Source organism: Oxyura jamaicensis, chromosome 4, assembly GCF_011077185.1.
Source record: "Oxyura jamaicensis isolate SHBP4307 breed ruddy duck chromosome 4, BPBGC_Ojam_1.0, whole genome shotgun sequence".
Lineage (NCBI taxonomy): Eukaryota > Metazoa > Chordata > Aves > Anseriformes > Anatidae > Oxyura > Oxyura jamaicensis.
The window spans coordinates 4,773,709-4,790,863 of record NC_048896.1 but is presented as its reverse complement, the minus strand read 5'-3'; the positions used below and the strand labels follow the sequence as shown (position 1 = coordinate 4,790,863).

General features: G+C 36.0%; 1 protein-coding gene across 13 annotated transcripts in view; it reads right to left on the bottom strand.

Annotated features, from left to right (window-relative positions):
• The window catches only part of PCDH11X (protocadherin 11 X-linked), a 489,383-nt gene that overhangs the window by 256,233 nt on the left and 215,995 nt on the right, over nucleotides 1-17,155 (bottom strand). For 10 of the 13 annotated variants that reach the window (XM_035323623.1, XM_035323624.1, XM_035323625.1 and 7 more), the window contains one exon: nucleotides 3,732-3,803. In XM_035323623.1, coding sequence (XP_035179514.1) covers nucleotides 3,732-3,803 — 72 coding nt within the window. Of the gene's footprint in view, nucleotides 1-323; nucleotides 432-665; nucleotides 714-3,731; nucleotides 3,804-17,155 lie in introns of those variants that run through there. The other 3 variants (XM_035323632.1, XM_035323631.1, XM_035323634.1) reach the window with 3 other exon arrangements.

Sequence of the window (17,155 nt, the reverse complement as noted above, 5' to 3'; positions counted from 1 at the left end):
TTATCAAGTAAATTGTAAGAAGTTGTACATTGTATGGTATTACCATACAAAATTCAGATTTTAAAATAGTATGAGCAATCTTCACAAATTTAAACAATCACAAATTAGTTTGATTATAAGTTGCCCTATGTCTGTCTAACTGACCATAAACATCGAGGCTATAAATAGTTATTCTTAACTGCAGCAGCTCTGAACAGCCTTGACAGGGTTTATCAGCTAACTGTTTAATCAGGCAAAGCAGAAAAATATAACCACAGGAATACATGCTACTTAGCATTTAAATAAAGCTTGTAAACCAATGACAAGTCTATTTGGGCAACTACTAGCACACATTTTTTTTATGTGCGAAGGTCTTGTCCCAGATTTATCAGAATGAGTCTCTCATACTTTATTTTCCAGGCAGCAACATCAGTTTCCATGCACTGAGTGCACTGAAAAAAATACAGAAAACTGCAAGTTAAAAGGCACAGCCATGAAAAAGAATTCCTACTTTAGAAAAGTCATATTGCTTAGGAATTTATTAAATCATGGCCAAACAAAGGAAAAGGACCTTGAAATAGAAAATAAAAATAATAAAAAATAAAAATAAAAAATAAAAATAAATAAATAAATTAGCCTGTCAAAGCACTATAGTTCTTTACTTTTTCTATCATTGTTCAGTTCAGTTTCAAAATTGTCAGCTAACTGGCTACTCCTGAGATGAAACCTTGAGCCCATAAGGAAAATAGAACTGTGATAGAGCATGAAACGTACAGCCTTCCCTCCTTCCACACGGAAAGAGCTGCTTTTTGTTTCCATCAGACTTTGTGAAATTGTCCAACCACTAATGTGTATCAGCTTCTCACCTCCTGGTATTAGGGGACAGATGTGGTGCTTTCTGCTTCACTGACTGTTTGGCCCTGAACACTGAAGCTGTGCTCTCAGCTATTTCTTTCTCTCACTCTGTTGATAAAACGTATCCCACAGCAATTCTGAACACTGAAAATGCAGTAAATAGCCCAAGAAAATGTAATGATTTTTTAAAAAAAATCATTAAGTAGACAAAAGTAGAGAGCTTTTCCCTCAGGGGGAAAGAATAAAAATAAAATAAAATAAAATAAAAAACTTTCATGTAAATAACACCATCTTGTAAATAGGAGTTGGTTTTACTCATGGTTCATTCATGGTTCAGCTTTTAAATGTATTCCTCCTCCTTTTAGAGCTGGGAACCATTTGCTTTATGAGTACCATTTGGATCATTTGCCTGTTGCTCATAAAATAGACAAAGCTTTTATCCATGACATGAATTTTTACTCACTTTATACAAAATATCTAAGGAGGGATTTGCAGGGGCCAGAATTACATCCGTGAAAGAATTAACAACTAATTTAATTTTGTGCAACAATAATGGCTCCAACAGTTTTTGATTTTGTTGATTACATTTCTTCTCTCCATGATACAAAAAGACATATGGGTGTTAGCTTCTCTGTGTGCATTTAAATATATATATATTTCAAAAAAATGAATAGAAATGACAAAAGCACTTTACATGTTTTAATCTGGGTAGCTATTAAATAGAGTAGTGGCAAATGCAGCTTTCAGAAGCGATCAGGTGACAAGGAAGAACAAGGATTCCTTTCAGCACTGGGAGAGTCCAACGGAGTATTTCTTCACCAACATGACTGGCAGCAGTCACATAAAGCATGAAAGCAAACTGGCTGCAAAAGATCAACTCTATCACCCCCATTCATGCACCAGAGCCCCACTACAGTATGAACACCGCATCAAGCTGCTTTGCCTCCTCCTCTTGCAAGTCAAAAGCCAAACTTTGCTCACGTCTGCCAGCAAGCTGAAATCCAGCCCTAAGCCCAAACTCTCTGCCTCCCTGCAACCCTTGCTGTAAGCAAGGAAACAGGAGGGGCTTGCTATCCCTCCACAATGATTCATTAGCTGTTTAGCAGTAACAGACTTAAAAAAACACTTTTCCTCAATAGTTGTGTGCCTGCACACAAGGAGTTACTGTCTATTAGTAACTGTGGACCGTCGCAAGCTCCTGTGGTCCTGTACATAAACATTATTGATTGCAGACACAGATCAATGCACGCCTAATGATCGTGATTAGCAGCTGTCTGGATAGAGGCGTTGGGAGTTTGGGCCATGCAGTACCTGGAAACAGGCTGGGCACACGCTGCATCTGGGGATGCTTTGCATAGGAAGGAGGTAAGAGGCTATGTGTTTGAGAGTAACACTTGAGTGATTTCACTACACTACAAGACCTATATGTTTGCAGATAGCAGCCTTCTCTCTGTATGCAGCGGTGCATGGATATAAATATCGTACAAGTATAACTACAGTGAAGAACTTACCTCTTAAGAACTACCAGCAATGTTAGCAAATTGTAATTGACTGTACAGATTGTACTACAAAATCATACTCAGTTAGCATCACAACTAATTAAAAATAAATAAATAAAAATAATACTAAAACATTAACAAAGTTAGCAATAATAGAGATGTGTGTTTTTTTCATTTCTATTTAAAAATCCCGATGCTGTGTTTGCCATGCGCTTTTGGAGTAAACATGCCCCTAAAACAAGCCTAAACTCTAGGATTGCACATATTTAGTTTTTGAGACTGAACAGGAGAACTTTTGTTTGGCCAGATTGCTTACAGACTGAAAATACATGGCAGAGCCTACTCTAGACTACAGTAACACCATAATTACAGATCAGGGGTTGTAACCTTTGCCTGGTTCTCTCCATCTTTGCCAGCAAACTCTCAACTTTGGCATTACAGATGTGGATTCACTGCCACCTTTAGCAACAAGTGAACCTTGAAAAGCAGAGGCAGGTTCTTGTGTCAGGAAGAGGCACTGTGCCAAATGAATTACTGATTTGCTGCTGAAGGAAACATGACCCCACATCCATAAAATGCATCAGCAATCTTCCCTTGAGAATTTGCAAAAGAAGACTGATTCTCCAGGTTTGTCCTCCCACCTCTGTTTTTCACCTCCACCCTGCTCCAGCTCCTCTTCTTGTACAGTCCCAACCCTTATCCTTGGAACAGCAACATCCATTATCACCAACACTATAAACTGGCTCTTTCCTTCCTTCCAGCCACTCAGAAACCACACATCAATGTGCTGTTCAGTACACTGATACACAGGGAACAAACAGCAAGGGTGGATCTGAACTTCTCTATGTCATCAGATTATAACTGTTTTGCTTGATACACAAATGCAAGGCCAACGAATACAAACCGCTTTGTGTTAAGGAACATATATGTTGCATATTAATCTCCCAATTTCTTCAATTTCTTTTTTTTTTTTTTTTTTTTCATGATTAGGTATTGCTCTCTTTTTGGATAAATCATTACAATTTAATAGCTTGAATTTTCAAACCTTCCTTTCAAAATAGCACTCCACAAACTCCAGAGGATGCTCACAGTTTTCTTGACACACCATTCAGAAAGTGGTTTGGTTTTGTGAAGTGTTGCAGTCTTTTAAGCATGTCAGAAACAGAAACTGAGGAAATATAATTGTGGCATTTGTACCCTAGAACAAACGCTAAATCAGATCCTGAAAGTTTATTTAAAAGGACACTAACAACAGTTAACAGCAAAACAAATCATTTTGGCATATATTAAGAACTGCAAAGCTACCTGTTGCAATGTTTCTTCAGATTGATTCTGTTAAGACATACAGACACCACCACTGAAGAAAAAAGCATTATGAGAAAGGTTGTTCCAGCCTACCTGTGGCTGAGTCCAAGGCTCCAGTGTTGCTTCTTTTAAAGGAGTTTGTGGTCTTCCCATTTCCTTTGTGTGCTGTTAGGAGAGAAAAGCGTGTGTTAGGTTATATGTTCAACTACTTTCAGCATTCATTTCTCTTGAAGGAATAAAACAACACTCATGCACAAAATTCATACAAAATAATCATAATATTTGATGACTGCATACATTCTGAGTAGACTGTAGGTCTGATATTTTTGCAGTCAGTTAACCATTAACCTAATTTTAATAGAGCAGCTTTAACTTTCCAGGTGTGGGGGTGCACACCTCCATCTGTGAGTACAGACAGAAAACCTCAAACAAAAGCCTGAATTCATCTGCCAGAATGGCAAGGTTCAGAAGCAAAATTTCAGAGAGAACATAGCTCTGTTTTTTCTGCCATTTCCTCCATAGGCTGTGCTGTGTTGAATGCACGCCCTGAGAAAAGGACAGAGACTTAACTAAAATAGGTGAATTTAAATTGTTCCACTGAAATTTTAAAATCCACTCATTTAAGTGGAATTAAGTAGGTGAACTAAAAGAAATCCCATAGAAGAATAATTTCAAGTCTGCATTATTTGGGCAGACAAGTCACATTTTCAGATGATAGCCCTTTCCTCTCCTTAATGCTCTTCCTAGCTGGAGCCCAGAAGACCAAGCAGTTACTAGCTTGTTTTCTCCAGCTTTTAACTACGTTGGAATTTTTTCAAGATTGACCACCATAAAGCAAAACTCTGTATAATCAAATAGATTAAAGTGATCTTTAGAGAATTAGATTTGCTGACCCTTCATACTTCCATTTTTATTTATTTTTTTTAATATTACCAAAGCATTCTGCAAGTACTTGTTAATATATGTAATTGCTCTGCTTCAGAAATAAATATTTGAGATTTGTAAGCACTAGGACTAAGCACTGAACAGTATGTCAGCTCCTTTTAATTTTCTCTGTATGAATTTCCCAGGGAAGGAACTTTGTACACTGCTGCATAAATACAAGCAAGTCGCCTATATTTTCTTTCTGCCTAATTTATTTCAGTCATAAAATGGAAACAATGAAGTTCACAAAAAAGGTCTTGTGTTGAAACAAACTATTTAAGTGTCAGGATCTTCCTCCACCAGAAATACATCTCTAACATGCTAGCCATTGGATAAGGCCTTTGACAATATTAAATATAAATAGCATCTTATCCGGGTCTCAGATGAGAGTGATCTAAATGCCCATGGAGACTGCAAAGACTAACAAAAAGAGGAAGAGATATGCCAGAGGATTTTCTGTCATATACAGTAAAATACAGTCACTGAAAAGGAAGTTTTTTTTGTTGTTGTTTTGTTTTTTTTTAATATACAGAACTTGTGGGCAACTTCAGTTAGCATGGAACATTCATAGGACTCATTTAAAAAAAAAAAAAAAAAAAACTTATTAAATGGCAATTTTGTTTTGGCAGGTTCAATTCCCTGTAATACTAGATTACAGAGAATCATTTTTACCATTTTTGTTGTGTTATATTTTGGGGTAGCAACAGAACATGATTCATTCTTGAAATAGAACAATAAGTGCATTTCAAAAGAAAAAAGAAATAACCACAGATTTAGTGAATGCTATACAGAGTTAAAATGAATGCATCTGGAAAGGGAAGGTTGTGTTTTTCATATGTTCAAAAGAAAATTTATTCTACCTTATAATCTTTCTTTAAATGTAATAAACAAGCATAAAAGGGACACAAATGCATACTGAAAATTATTAAACATACCAATTGTGGTGCCAAGATACCATAATAATTCCATACGGAATAACCTGCCACGAACTGACATTAAAAATCTGAGTATTTCTTTACAAATAGTTTCTCTTTGAATTGCACTTTTTTTTTTTTTTTTTTAATATAGAACATTTGTCCAGTTAGTTCAGTTACTTTTACTGTAGAACAGAGAGAAAAAGCAAGAAGCATGAATCTGTATGAATCACAGAATCATTAACTTTGGAAAAGACCTCCAAGATCATCTGGTCCATCCATCCTCCTACCACCAATATCACCCACTAAACCATGTCCCTAACATGAGATCATAAGGGATGCTGAAGTACACTTAGGTGAGACAATACCTAAAACTCTTGAGTAATACTTCAAAACAATGCTCTAAATGTTAGATACAACTTAATGAAGACTTGATCACCTCTTAAAGCTGAGCTTCTTACAGACCAGCACCTTGTGCTCTTTATTTGCTTCCTACTGTTCCCACTGCCCAGCACCCAAGTATACCCTTTCATCCCTCCAAAGACAAGCATCAGAAAGTATGCAACACAGCAAGAGTGACAGATAAAGTAGATTCTGGAACAACTACTTATCTGCCTGTAGCCTGCATCCTGTAATACTGGAAGAAAGTACACAAACAAACAAAAATCAACAAAGAAAACCAACCAAGTGGTCACTGCTCTCAGCCCATTGAGGTTTTTCACACAAGGTACTGAATCACAACAGGGGATTCAGTAAAACATCTTCCTTCTAGCTCTCATTCCATTTTTACAATGCTGTTTCAGAACTAAAGGAATGAAAGCTCAGGAAATTAAAGGCTCTAACATGATACCAGTCTGGTTTCCACAAAGAACCAGGCATCTCTTGCACTGCTACTTTTCATTGAAAAAAAAAAAAAAAAAAAAAAAAAAAAAAAGGACATCCATGTGAGCTGTGGCTATACACAAGGTAGCTTACAATTTCCAACCACCTGGGCTGCTAACAAGCAGCACATCTGCTGCAGCTTCAAACTCAGCATGTTGCAAAACTCATATTGTGCAAATACCTGTTCTGAACTGCACGCTACTCTAGCTTTCAGTCTACCCACTGCCTACATACAGCTCACTGAGACACACACATTCTTCACGGATCATGTAAGTAGCACTTATCCACAAGTTCTCTTTTCCCCTTTATAAAGAGGAAGAATGTGGTAATGACAGACAATCCTCCTGTGAGTGTCTTCCTTCCAGCACAGATAAAAAAGCTCTTACTAAATGCGGGAAGCTTTTGGAAGCCTTTATCCCCCCATTTTGCTTGGAGCATCTTCCTACAACATTCTGCAGTTTCTACAATTTCTCTAAAGAAACAATAGGAATATGCCCACAGTCTTTTGTTTATGTTCCCTCTACTTCCTCAATTTGACATATAAGTTTCACACATAGAAGAAAATTGTACTCATAATGAGATAAAGATGGAATGATTTCAACCTGGATTATGGTTTCAGCAGTGCCATTAAGGCTCCCTTAGCTCTTGTACGTGCACAGATTAGTTTTTTTTTTTTTTTTTTTTTTTCCCTTCTTCTAGCAGGCAAGCATGACTTCTAGAATAAATTAGGTTCTTTTCATTTTTGATGAAACACCTGTCATTTCTGTTACAGCCAGCTACCATTCCGCAAGCACAGGGCGTATCTGGACATCTGATTCAGTACCCACCATTCACTCAACACCTTCCCCATCCTCTTGAGTGGACAGAGACTCATTTTGTTCTGCATCATTACTTGACATCTTGTATAGCTACCCTGGTATAGGCACTAGTAGAAGCAAAACAAACAAACAAACAAACAAAAAACACCGAGGGTCTCACTGGCTTTAAAAGTTTCCTCTATCTTAGGGATCCCTTTTGCCCAGTGAGAAATGAACTATTCCTATCAACTATTCCCCAAGGCCAGGCAATACCATCTATTTGCAGAAAGTCCAGTTTTCAGGTATTTTCACCAAGACAGTAAGAAATAAATTTTAGTTTATTGAGTCATCACACAGCCAATCACATCAGTCATCTTCTATATGACCACCTATAAATTATCCTGATCAACTATGTCAGCAATCAATAAAGTCTAGTGTAATGGCCAGGTAGTAAGAACACTGTGCACAAAATATTTTGCTGATATTTGGAATTGTCTATCTATTTGTAACAGCAAAACAAAGCTTTAACATTTGATCAATGTAATTATTAATCTTTTCTTTAGGCAAAAATGAAATTCATCATGAAAATTTCCTGTTGTTTATTAGGAACAATAAGTTAATGAACATATAATTACTTATGACAGCCTGGCAGGTAATATCCACACATACAAAACCTACAAGAGAAAGTAAATTTTTAAAACTGATTCTAAAGGTCATGTAAGTCATCATGTTAAGTCAGGCTTCATTTTTATCTTTAAGTTGCCACAGTAGCGGTCTCCATTTGAAATACCAGAGGGAAATCTCTTGTGCAACTGAGATTTCTCAAACTAATTTTACACTGTATGTGCAGAGATCTCCCTTCTGATGGCACCTTCTCCCTACACTATTCAGCTCCAAGTGTCCGTACAGGTTAGGCTGAGCCAAAACAAGACACTGGTAATTTGCTCAACCTGTTTTCTCCAGCCCTGTGCTCCCTCTGCCCTACGGCACAATTCCAGCTCTCTCTGCCTTGGTCCCTGCCCCGCCAGTCCCCTGCCTAGGTTAGGGATACAGCTGCCTGAGGAAGGAGGAGGCCCATTCCACATGATCCTTCCTGACAGCCACCCAACAACCTCTCCCTTTTGCCTGCCCCTCTCCACAGCGCATCGCAGCAGAAACAGCAAAGAGAGCAGGCTGCCAGGTCCATCTGCACATGGGAACCATGCCCTGCTACACGGGAGCCACTGGAGGCTAGCTGCATCCCTTCACCTTCTCCAGATGGGGTTCCTGAGCCACCAGGCTCACCTCTGGTGCAAAATACACACTCTGAAACCATGTGAAAATTCTTCCCTTTTAGCTAGGAAGAAGTTAAATTATGTTCAATTGGTTGGCCTCAGCTTCACAAGAAGCTTTTAAAATAACCATAAAAAAAATAGTAACTTGACCCATGGATATGACTAGTTTTTCAATGACTATCACTTTTCCTGTCCACAAAAGGAATTTGCTCTGACCCTCAAACTTTTTATTCCAGTACTAGCTACTGGATTTGTTCAGCTAGGAGTCAGCTCCTTTTCATCCCACTTCCCTATTGACAGGTTTTTGCTTTTCTTAAAAGAAAAGCTAGATTTATTAGAGTTAAAAAGTAAAGAAAAAGTTACGACATGACAATTTTATGTATTTTGATTTCTGGAAAAGCCCTAAAATTATCTAGACAGATACTACCACCAATAATACTAATGGTTATTGATTGCTGTGAGAAGCAAAAGCAGACTGAAATTCAAAGATAATACAATGCATTTTTCTCTGGTGCCTTACAAAATTGCTATGGCAGCATTAAGATTGTCTGAGTCAAAGTGTTCCACTCTGGCACTTTAAAAGAAAGAAAAAAAAAAAAAAAAGGGCTTTATGAAATTGTCTTTCAAGCTGAAATACTCTATTGCTTAAAGTGAGATTTAGGAAACAAACAGCAAAAGACATTTTGTAAGTAGTGTATTAGCACTGTTACATTATCAAAGCCTGGTCAGGATTGCATACGTCTGTTTGAGGCTGTTTTTTGTGTTTTACAGTTATGTTTAAAGTAAACAGACTAAAGCAACAATTCTTAGAGAGGAACTGCAGAATTTAGTGTTTTTCTGTCCAACGTTATAATCAAGAAATCATGTATACTAATTTCATTGTCCAGAGAGAACATCTTTATCATCACATTGAGAGAGAGAAATGCTATAAGCCTGAGAAGGAGATAATCTCCATTAACAATGCCACATTCCTGCCTGTGAGTTGATTTCAAGAAACTGGATTCCTGCAATCTCCTCCTTCAGCCTCCTGTTATCCTTCACGTGAAAGGTGATCAGATGGGTTAATTTGAGTGAAAAATTTAATTTGATTGAATGTACTGCTAGGGAAAAAAAAAAAAACATTAGGTCTGCCTTTTGCCAAAGAACAAAAAGACAATTTAGAACTACAGATTAAACCCTTCCACCTGGAATCACCATTTATGCAACTTCTACATTGCTTTGGCTGTAACAACTGTGATTCCCTTTCTGAAAATATCAAAATGCCTTGTGATGTTGCTGTATATCTTCCCAGTGATTCCTTGGCCTCAAATGCCACAATTTAACCCAGCAAGTCTCTAATGGTTCTGCCAACAGGCAGCTTTTATCTTGCAATTACCTCTTCAAAGATGTAATAAATCACCAAGTGCATATACAGCCAAACAGCAATTATAAGGGCATGATTTCCAGAGGTGCTGCACACCCACAGCCTCCATTACTTAGAGCTGTTATACTGTTACTTTAGAAAAAGCAGCCCCTCACTTACTTATTACCTTCTTTTGTTGCAATGTATCTTTGAGTAAAGCAGGTGTCTGGTAGGAGACAGGGAAATGGATGATAAGGGACAGCTGTGGGGTGGGGATGAGTGACTACAGCATCCTAGGAAAGCTCAGGGGTTTAACAAAGCCTGACATGAGATTTGACAGATGGTTCTGTACCGGATTGTAAAACTTTAAACTAATCTTCATTTAAGAGTTTTAAGGGCTGTATCCCTCTTATAAAGCCTCGTGCTCTTTTGCCTGGTTGATTCTGGTAAATTATAGATCAGACTTTAGAAAACTGCCTCCATGAACAGCAGCTCCTTAAATCTCAGCTAAACTGAGCAAGAAGATTACATGTTATTATGATGTAGCACAGCAGGATTTTTGTACAGCAAACATAATGATGTAGAGAAGGATAAAACTATCATTCTGCACAAGGAGGTCATCCATACAAGAACAATACTTTTTATACTGCCAAATTCCTACACAAGGAATCTTCACACGGCAAAATCCTTTTCTTAGTGGTTCTGTAAAGAAAACCTTCCATAAGCAAAAGCCAAATCTGTATTTCAAGATTTAATGATCAAATATCTTACAGGAAAGGAGAGGTCATTTGAGAGAAATTATTCTGAACATTACTAGAAAAAGTATCTATTTCAAGGGCAATTTTATGGTAAATGCATCCTATTGTCTTTATGCAAGGAGAAAGGATTCCCTCTGAATCCCCAAGGAAATATCAGATACTGTATGTGGTATTAAAAATTAAAATGCTCACTAATCTTACAAGTGCACAGATATACTTTTAATTGTAAATCAAATACACTTCACATGGAGAAGCACAAAGCAATGTCAGTCTTGTAATGGGTAGAAATTCTTTCTACCTGCTGTCAGTATTTGTAATCTTAGACAGTATCTTCACAATTGCACTGTTACAAATTATAGTAGAGGGAATTTATAGACTGTAGGCACTAAATGATGACAGAGTTGAAGTGGGAAAAATAGAGAAGAAAAACAAGTGTTTGGTAACTAGTGATAGCAAAATTTCAATAATCAAGAGACTGAAACCATCAGGTTTACAGACCAGTTATTGTAATGCCATTACGCTTTTGACCTAAAAACCTTTCAAACAGCTGATACAAATATTTAAGTCTGTTTGATTTGAGTCAGCAGGTCTCCTTTTCATTTTCTGTACATGATTTTGAACGCAATATAGTAATGTCAAATGACTTCCCCTTTCCCTCTCTTTTTAATTGAAACATTATTTCCTGCACATGAAAGCTTTAGACTTAAAAGCAATCAGGTGTGATATTCACAGCTCTGGGCTTTTCAAAATGTCACACAGGGGAATTATATGGATTTATCCTAAAGCTCTCTGTAAGAACATCAGCATTCTGGAATGCCTAAGAAAATTTCTTATCTATGATAATATGCTATTCGTGACTTTGTTGTTCGGCTGATTTTATTACATTTAAGCAATCAGATACTGTTTAACATCTGTTTTATCTTGCACATCATTGCTAACATATTTAAACAAGTTTCCCCAATTTCAGAAATGATAAAAATTTCTTAGTCAATGCATAGATAAATCCCTTCTGACTGTACAAACAAATGTATTTGCACAAATTCAGTAAATCCTGAAGGAGCAAAATTACTTCAATTTTTTATAAACATGTAACTTTTTTCAGATTGTATATGTAAATATCTCAGTGATAATAGCTGATAAAATATGCTCACACGACATGTTTTGACTTGGAAGTATTTACATATATAAAACTAATGTGACATTATATGCTAAGGTATTCTTACATCAAGTGAAATGGATAAAAAAGAGCATAATATCAAACAGCTTGTTTAGTTGCTTGAGCTCTACTCAGCTTTTAAAGAATGAATATAAATGTACACAAATCCATTTTGTGACTCAGTTATAAAGCATCATGTTAAAAATGTAATACATGCTAGCATAACTAAGAATTTTTATATTCTTGCATATTTTCTCCAAAATTGTTAAAATTCACATTTCTTGCTATATCTCTTCAGAAAAATAGTTTCTCTTTCTGTAAGTTATCCAGGAAATACAGCATAACCTCTGCCAGTATCCACCTTGTCCAAATGTTTTAGTTTTCTTAGGGTTTGCCATCTTTTTTCTCGATGGCGTGACTAAGTTATACTTTACAGAAATCCAGGTTCTTATAGAGAACATTTGCAACTTAAATTGTTCTCTATTTCAACATAAAGTCTGAATTGGATAAAGGTGTTAAATGCTAAGACTTTCTAGTTGTATTAGATTTTTCCCGAAAGTTGATAAATATGCTTACTTATAAAGAATAGCAAGACTAATCTGCAATTCTCTTGACATTAGAAACAACATGATCTATAGAAGCCTTGTTGGATCACCAGCTTTTTTCATTTGATGTCATCCTATTTATATTCCTTATCCCCAGTTGTGACTATTTGTCTTATGAAGTGTTTGATTTTTCTAGTGCATATTGTAATTCTTAGTATATGAAGTAAAATAAAAAGTCAGATTGTTCTTCAGGTGGCAAAAGCATGTCCAGAACAAGTACTTGTACAATAAATAATTCCTCAAGAGATTAAAAAAAAAAAAAAAAGTGTTTGGAAATATTTTTTTCTCTTATCAGTTCTCTGAGTAAATTATTCAGCATGTATTGTAACCTGTGGCACAGAACTCAGATTGAATATACACAGTGTAACTTTTAAAATAGGGAGGAAGAGGGAAACGCATGTAGGAGTCAGCAAAGATAATTACAGGTAGGCATACATCCATCTACTCTACAGCAGATAGATGCAAAGTAGATTCATCACCCTGCTTAAGTCAAGAATGTCTGCATGCTATGCCAACAGAACTTGTGAAAAATACATACCGGTGTTTTTACAAGCATAAACAGATGTAATTGCATTCTTCTGTCCTTTGTTACTTTAGTTGTGGTCAGGATAGAGCTCGAAATGTCAATATTATTACAGTAAAATCTATTTTAAGTTGTATTACATTCTTCTTAACCAAAAGAAATCAGTGTCTCTGTAATTCCTTCCCTTTCAGTGTACAACTGTGCACATTGGCTTTCCATCAACATAAGCAACATGAAAATACATATTTACTTGTTCCAATGGTGAGACTAGTATCCACAGGTATGAACCCTATCTTCACCCTATGTCTGGAATCCCTTCTAAAGTTACAAGAAAAATCCTACTTTTATATTATTCGTTTAGCTGTGCTAACAGAGAATGCTGTCAAGGGAATAACAATTCTACTACAGAAAGTATTCTGAAATTGTAACATTTTTTTTTTCTGCCAAACATAATAAATAATAACAGTAATAACTTCTCTTGCTGACCTACATAAATCTGTCTGTTATGCCACTCTGGAAGAAGGGAACCTACAATTTGTCAGAAACGTTGTCTGGCTGTGGACGTCACCCTTGACGCTGTGGTACCATGTTGACAGAAGTACAGATATTTAACCCCAGTTAAACTGCCCTCCTTTTTTGTTTATTTTGTAGAGGAAAAAAGAAAAAAAAAAAAAAAAAGTACATCACAGTGGACTAAGGAAAATATCCAAAAAAAAAGGAAAATATCAAAAGAGCTACTACACAGAGTTTTTACACATGCTAAACTAACTGGCAGACTGGTTATTAAGGGGTTTTGCTTTAATTTTTCCAGGTTTTGCATTCCACACATAACTTGAGCTTTTAGGAATAGTTATTATGATAAAAATAATTGGAGAATCATTCTGATGGAAGTTGAGGGGTTTGCACATCTTACTTAACAGAAGTTATTTGCAAATTAGCATTTGGAATGTGAAAAGCAATGTCGAAAACATAGAAAATTGCCATCACTGAATTACTGAACTATTCACATTGAATTGCTATTTGTTTTACACTAAGCACACTTTTAGTGAAATAATATATGGCAGTGAAATCATATACAGTGGCCACTTATTAATTTATTAGAAAGTGCATTTTTCTGTCAATATGCAGCAGACTGGGAATAATGTCACTTATAAAGATTGAGATAATTTTCTAAAAGGTTGTGCAAGACTTGTATGATCTTCTGTAATACACATGATTTATGTATTAGAGCAAACATTCAGTTATCTCAGGATTATTACACTAAACTTGCTGGTGTAAGTTCAACATCCTAAATAATAAGAAACACTCTCACAATTTACCTAATAGCAGCCCTTAGACCTTTTCAGATTATGTTCTTTGCTTTTCAGATTCCTGCACCCCATGTAATACTATTGAAATGAAAGATCTAAACTCACTCCAAATGACTTTTATGAGAGTAATATTAGTCCAAGGCTTACTACAAAAGCTAAACAATACAAAGCAAAACATCAACTAACAAAAAAGATTCTGGGTCAATATTCTTTATTTTTACAGATAATTTTATTTTGTAAATGCAAATATAGCTTAATATTTTGTGTAAATTACCAACATTACCAACAGGAAAGATCAAATAGAAGTTACTTAAGTTATCTCTTTCTGCAATAGGAAATCACTTGCTCCCACAAACCTTTAAATATTCTTGTCAGTCCTATTGTCGCATAAGATAAAACACCACTAGAACAAGCATGTAAAGCTGTAATGATCTATAAATATAGAGATATGCAGCCTCAGCAGTCCAAGGTAAAAGTAGTATTTTTCTCTTCTTTACTATTCCAAACTTATCTCAAAGATAGCAGCAGGAAAGAAAGAAGAGGCCATGTAAAAATTGTCAGCTGAACCAAATGGAATTTTCCAGGCAAGAACATACAGGCTGACTATACAAACACACCAACTTTTCTTCCTTTTCCTTCTCTAAATAGTTGAGCACAAACACTGCATTTCAATATTGGTAAAGTGGAACTCAGAAAGCAAACATCATAAACTTTTTATGTTCTTCAAAATGTCTATGTTCCCTTCTGGTGCAGAAGGCTGCATGGCAAAAGCACACTCAGCAAGACCTACATTGGCCAGCCCAAGGAATTTATTCTGAGAACACCCTGAAACAGTCACCCTGTTCTGTTTCTTTAGCATTTTAATAGAAATGAAAATGAGAGGAACAAAAATGTTACTGCTGCTCAGTCACTGGATGCTAAGAGACACTGCAAATTAAGATACTAAAGAACTGAAAAACCTAGAGATAAATCTTTTGAAACAGGGAATTAACAGACATTTCTTCTCCTTTATAGACATACTCTGATTACACTAAGAAAATTTATCCACTGAAAATCTACAAGTCACAGATAAAACAATTAATAAAAGCATTAAAAACATAAAAAATACTTTAAAGTTCCCTCAAACACAGATGCCTCGATAAATAGCAAAATGAGTGTGTACCACAACTGATGGTAGAAGGACACATCAACAGGGATGGACGAAGACTTCTGGACTACTTAAGATCCAAAAAAAAAAAAAAAAAAAAAAAGGCAAAACTGTTTTCTATGTTAAATATGTATGATAAATATAAACCTTAAGACAAACAGACCTAATCCTGCATTGTCCTGAATCCTCTAAGTGGGAAATTTTACATAAGCTCCCTTCACTGTGAATGACTCCTAGAACCGTACAATATTTTAACTTTAGCTTTATGAACTAGCAATATTGGATTTTGTCTTTTATTGCAATGATATATACATGTTAAGTGCACAATCCTGCAGTCAGATACGGGCAAGGTTTCCAACTGATTGAAAGTTATGTAAAAATAACAGAAGGTAGAAACAAACCAAAATGAGAATGCAGTACTAAAATTAATACATGGTTCAGCAGATTAAATTTTAGAGATCTTACTGGTTTCAGCCTTGGAAATTTGTAAAAAGAAAAAAAAAAATCCTTTCACCAATCAGATTATGCTTTTATACTTTATAATCAATGATCTTATGAATGATTGTTCAGCATTTACCTTTTCTGTCACCAGTAACTGCTACTTTGTATACTTTCTACAGTGATATGAAGGTGCCAAAGAGTTTGTGCCACATGAATGGTGATTACTCAGTTTGTGTAACAGAATGCTATGTGCTGACAGATCATCAAAAGATATATTAAATCCTCAGAAGACCCATTTATGCATTATTACCTGCAAAAGGGCTACTGCTTGTGTCAGTGTTGTTCAGCATTCCAAACCAGTCCATTTAAAAACTGAAAAAAAAAAAGCTTCATATTTCTAATCTACTCAAACAGATGGAAGAAAGTCACGTTAACTTGCAATATATCTGTTTTCTTCCAGCTGAAGTGCCAGTCCCATTCCTGCAGTTAAAAAATTTAAGTTAGTAACATTTTCTCCTAGGAGAATAGGAGAACACACACAAAGTAAGGGGAAAATCTCAGCCAAATGCTATATGGTAATGCTACACAATTAGTTAATAATTACTAGTTACGCTGTAATAAAATTATTAAAATATCAGCAAAGCTCTCTCTTCCATTGAGTTATTTTGATGTTTGTCATATACTTCCTATTACAATTTATTCACCTTCTTTCATATTTTAGCTGCCACATACTCTTTCATATGCTAACCTGCCACATGTGGATTTGTTGCATTCCTTCTTACAGAAAAGACTTGTAAGGCAACAAACAAGTACATCCTCATAAATCTCTGATTATCAGGAGAAGTGAGGACTAAGAAATAAATAGAGACAAATTAGAAACAGAAAGAAAAAAAATCAGGAAAAAATAGAAAGAGATTTGGAATTTTCAGAATTTTCCTCAGTGCAAAAAGGACCTCAAGCCCCTGGAAGGTATCCAGAGAAGGACTACAAAGATGGTGAGGGGCCTGGAACACAAGTCCTGTGAGGAGTGGCTGAGGCAACTGTTTTTTTTTTAGTCCGGAAAAGAGAAGGCTCAGGGGAGACCTTATTGCTCTCTACAACTACCTGAAAAGAAGATGTGGGGAGCTGGGGGTCAGCCTCTTCTCACAGGTAACTAGTGATAGGACTAGAGGAGATGGCCTCAAGTTGCACCAGGGGAGGTTTAGGTTGGAAATTAGGAGACAATTCCTCTCAGAAAGAGTAGTCAGGCATTGTCACAGTTGCTCAGGGAGGTGGTGGTGTTACCATCCTTGGGGGTGTTCAACGAAAGGTTAGACCTCGTGCTTAGGGACCTTGTTTAGTGGGTGACATTGGTAGTATGCATTAACTACTACAAAATAGAAGATTTACAGAAAAAATCCAGTGTGGAAATCATTTTTCCACTTCGCTATTTAAAAGACTTACA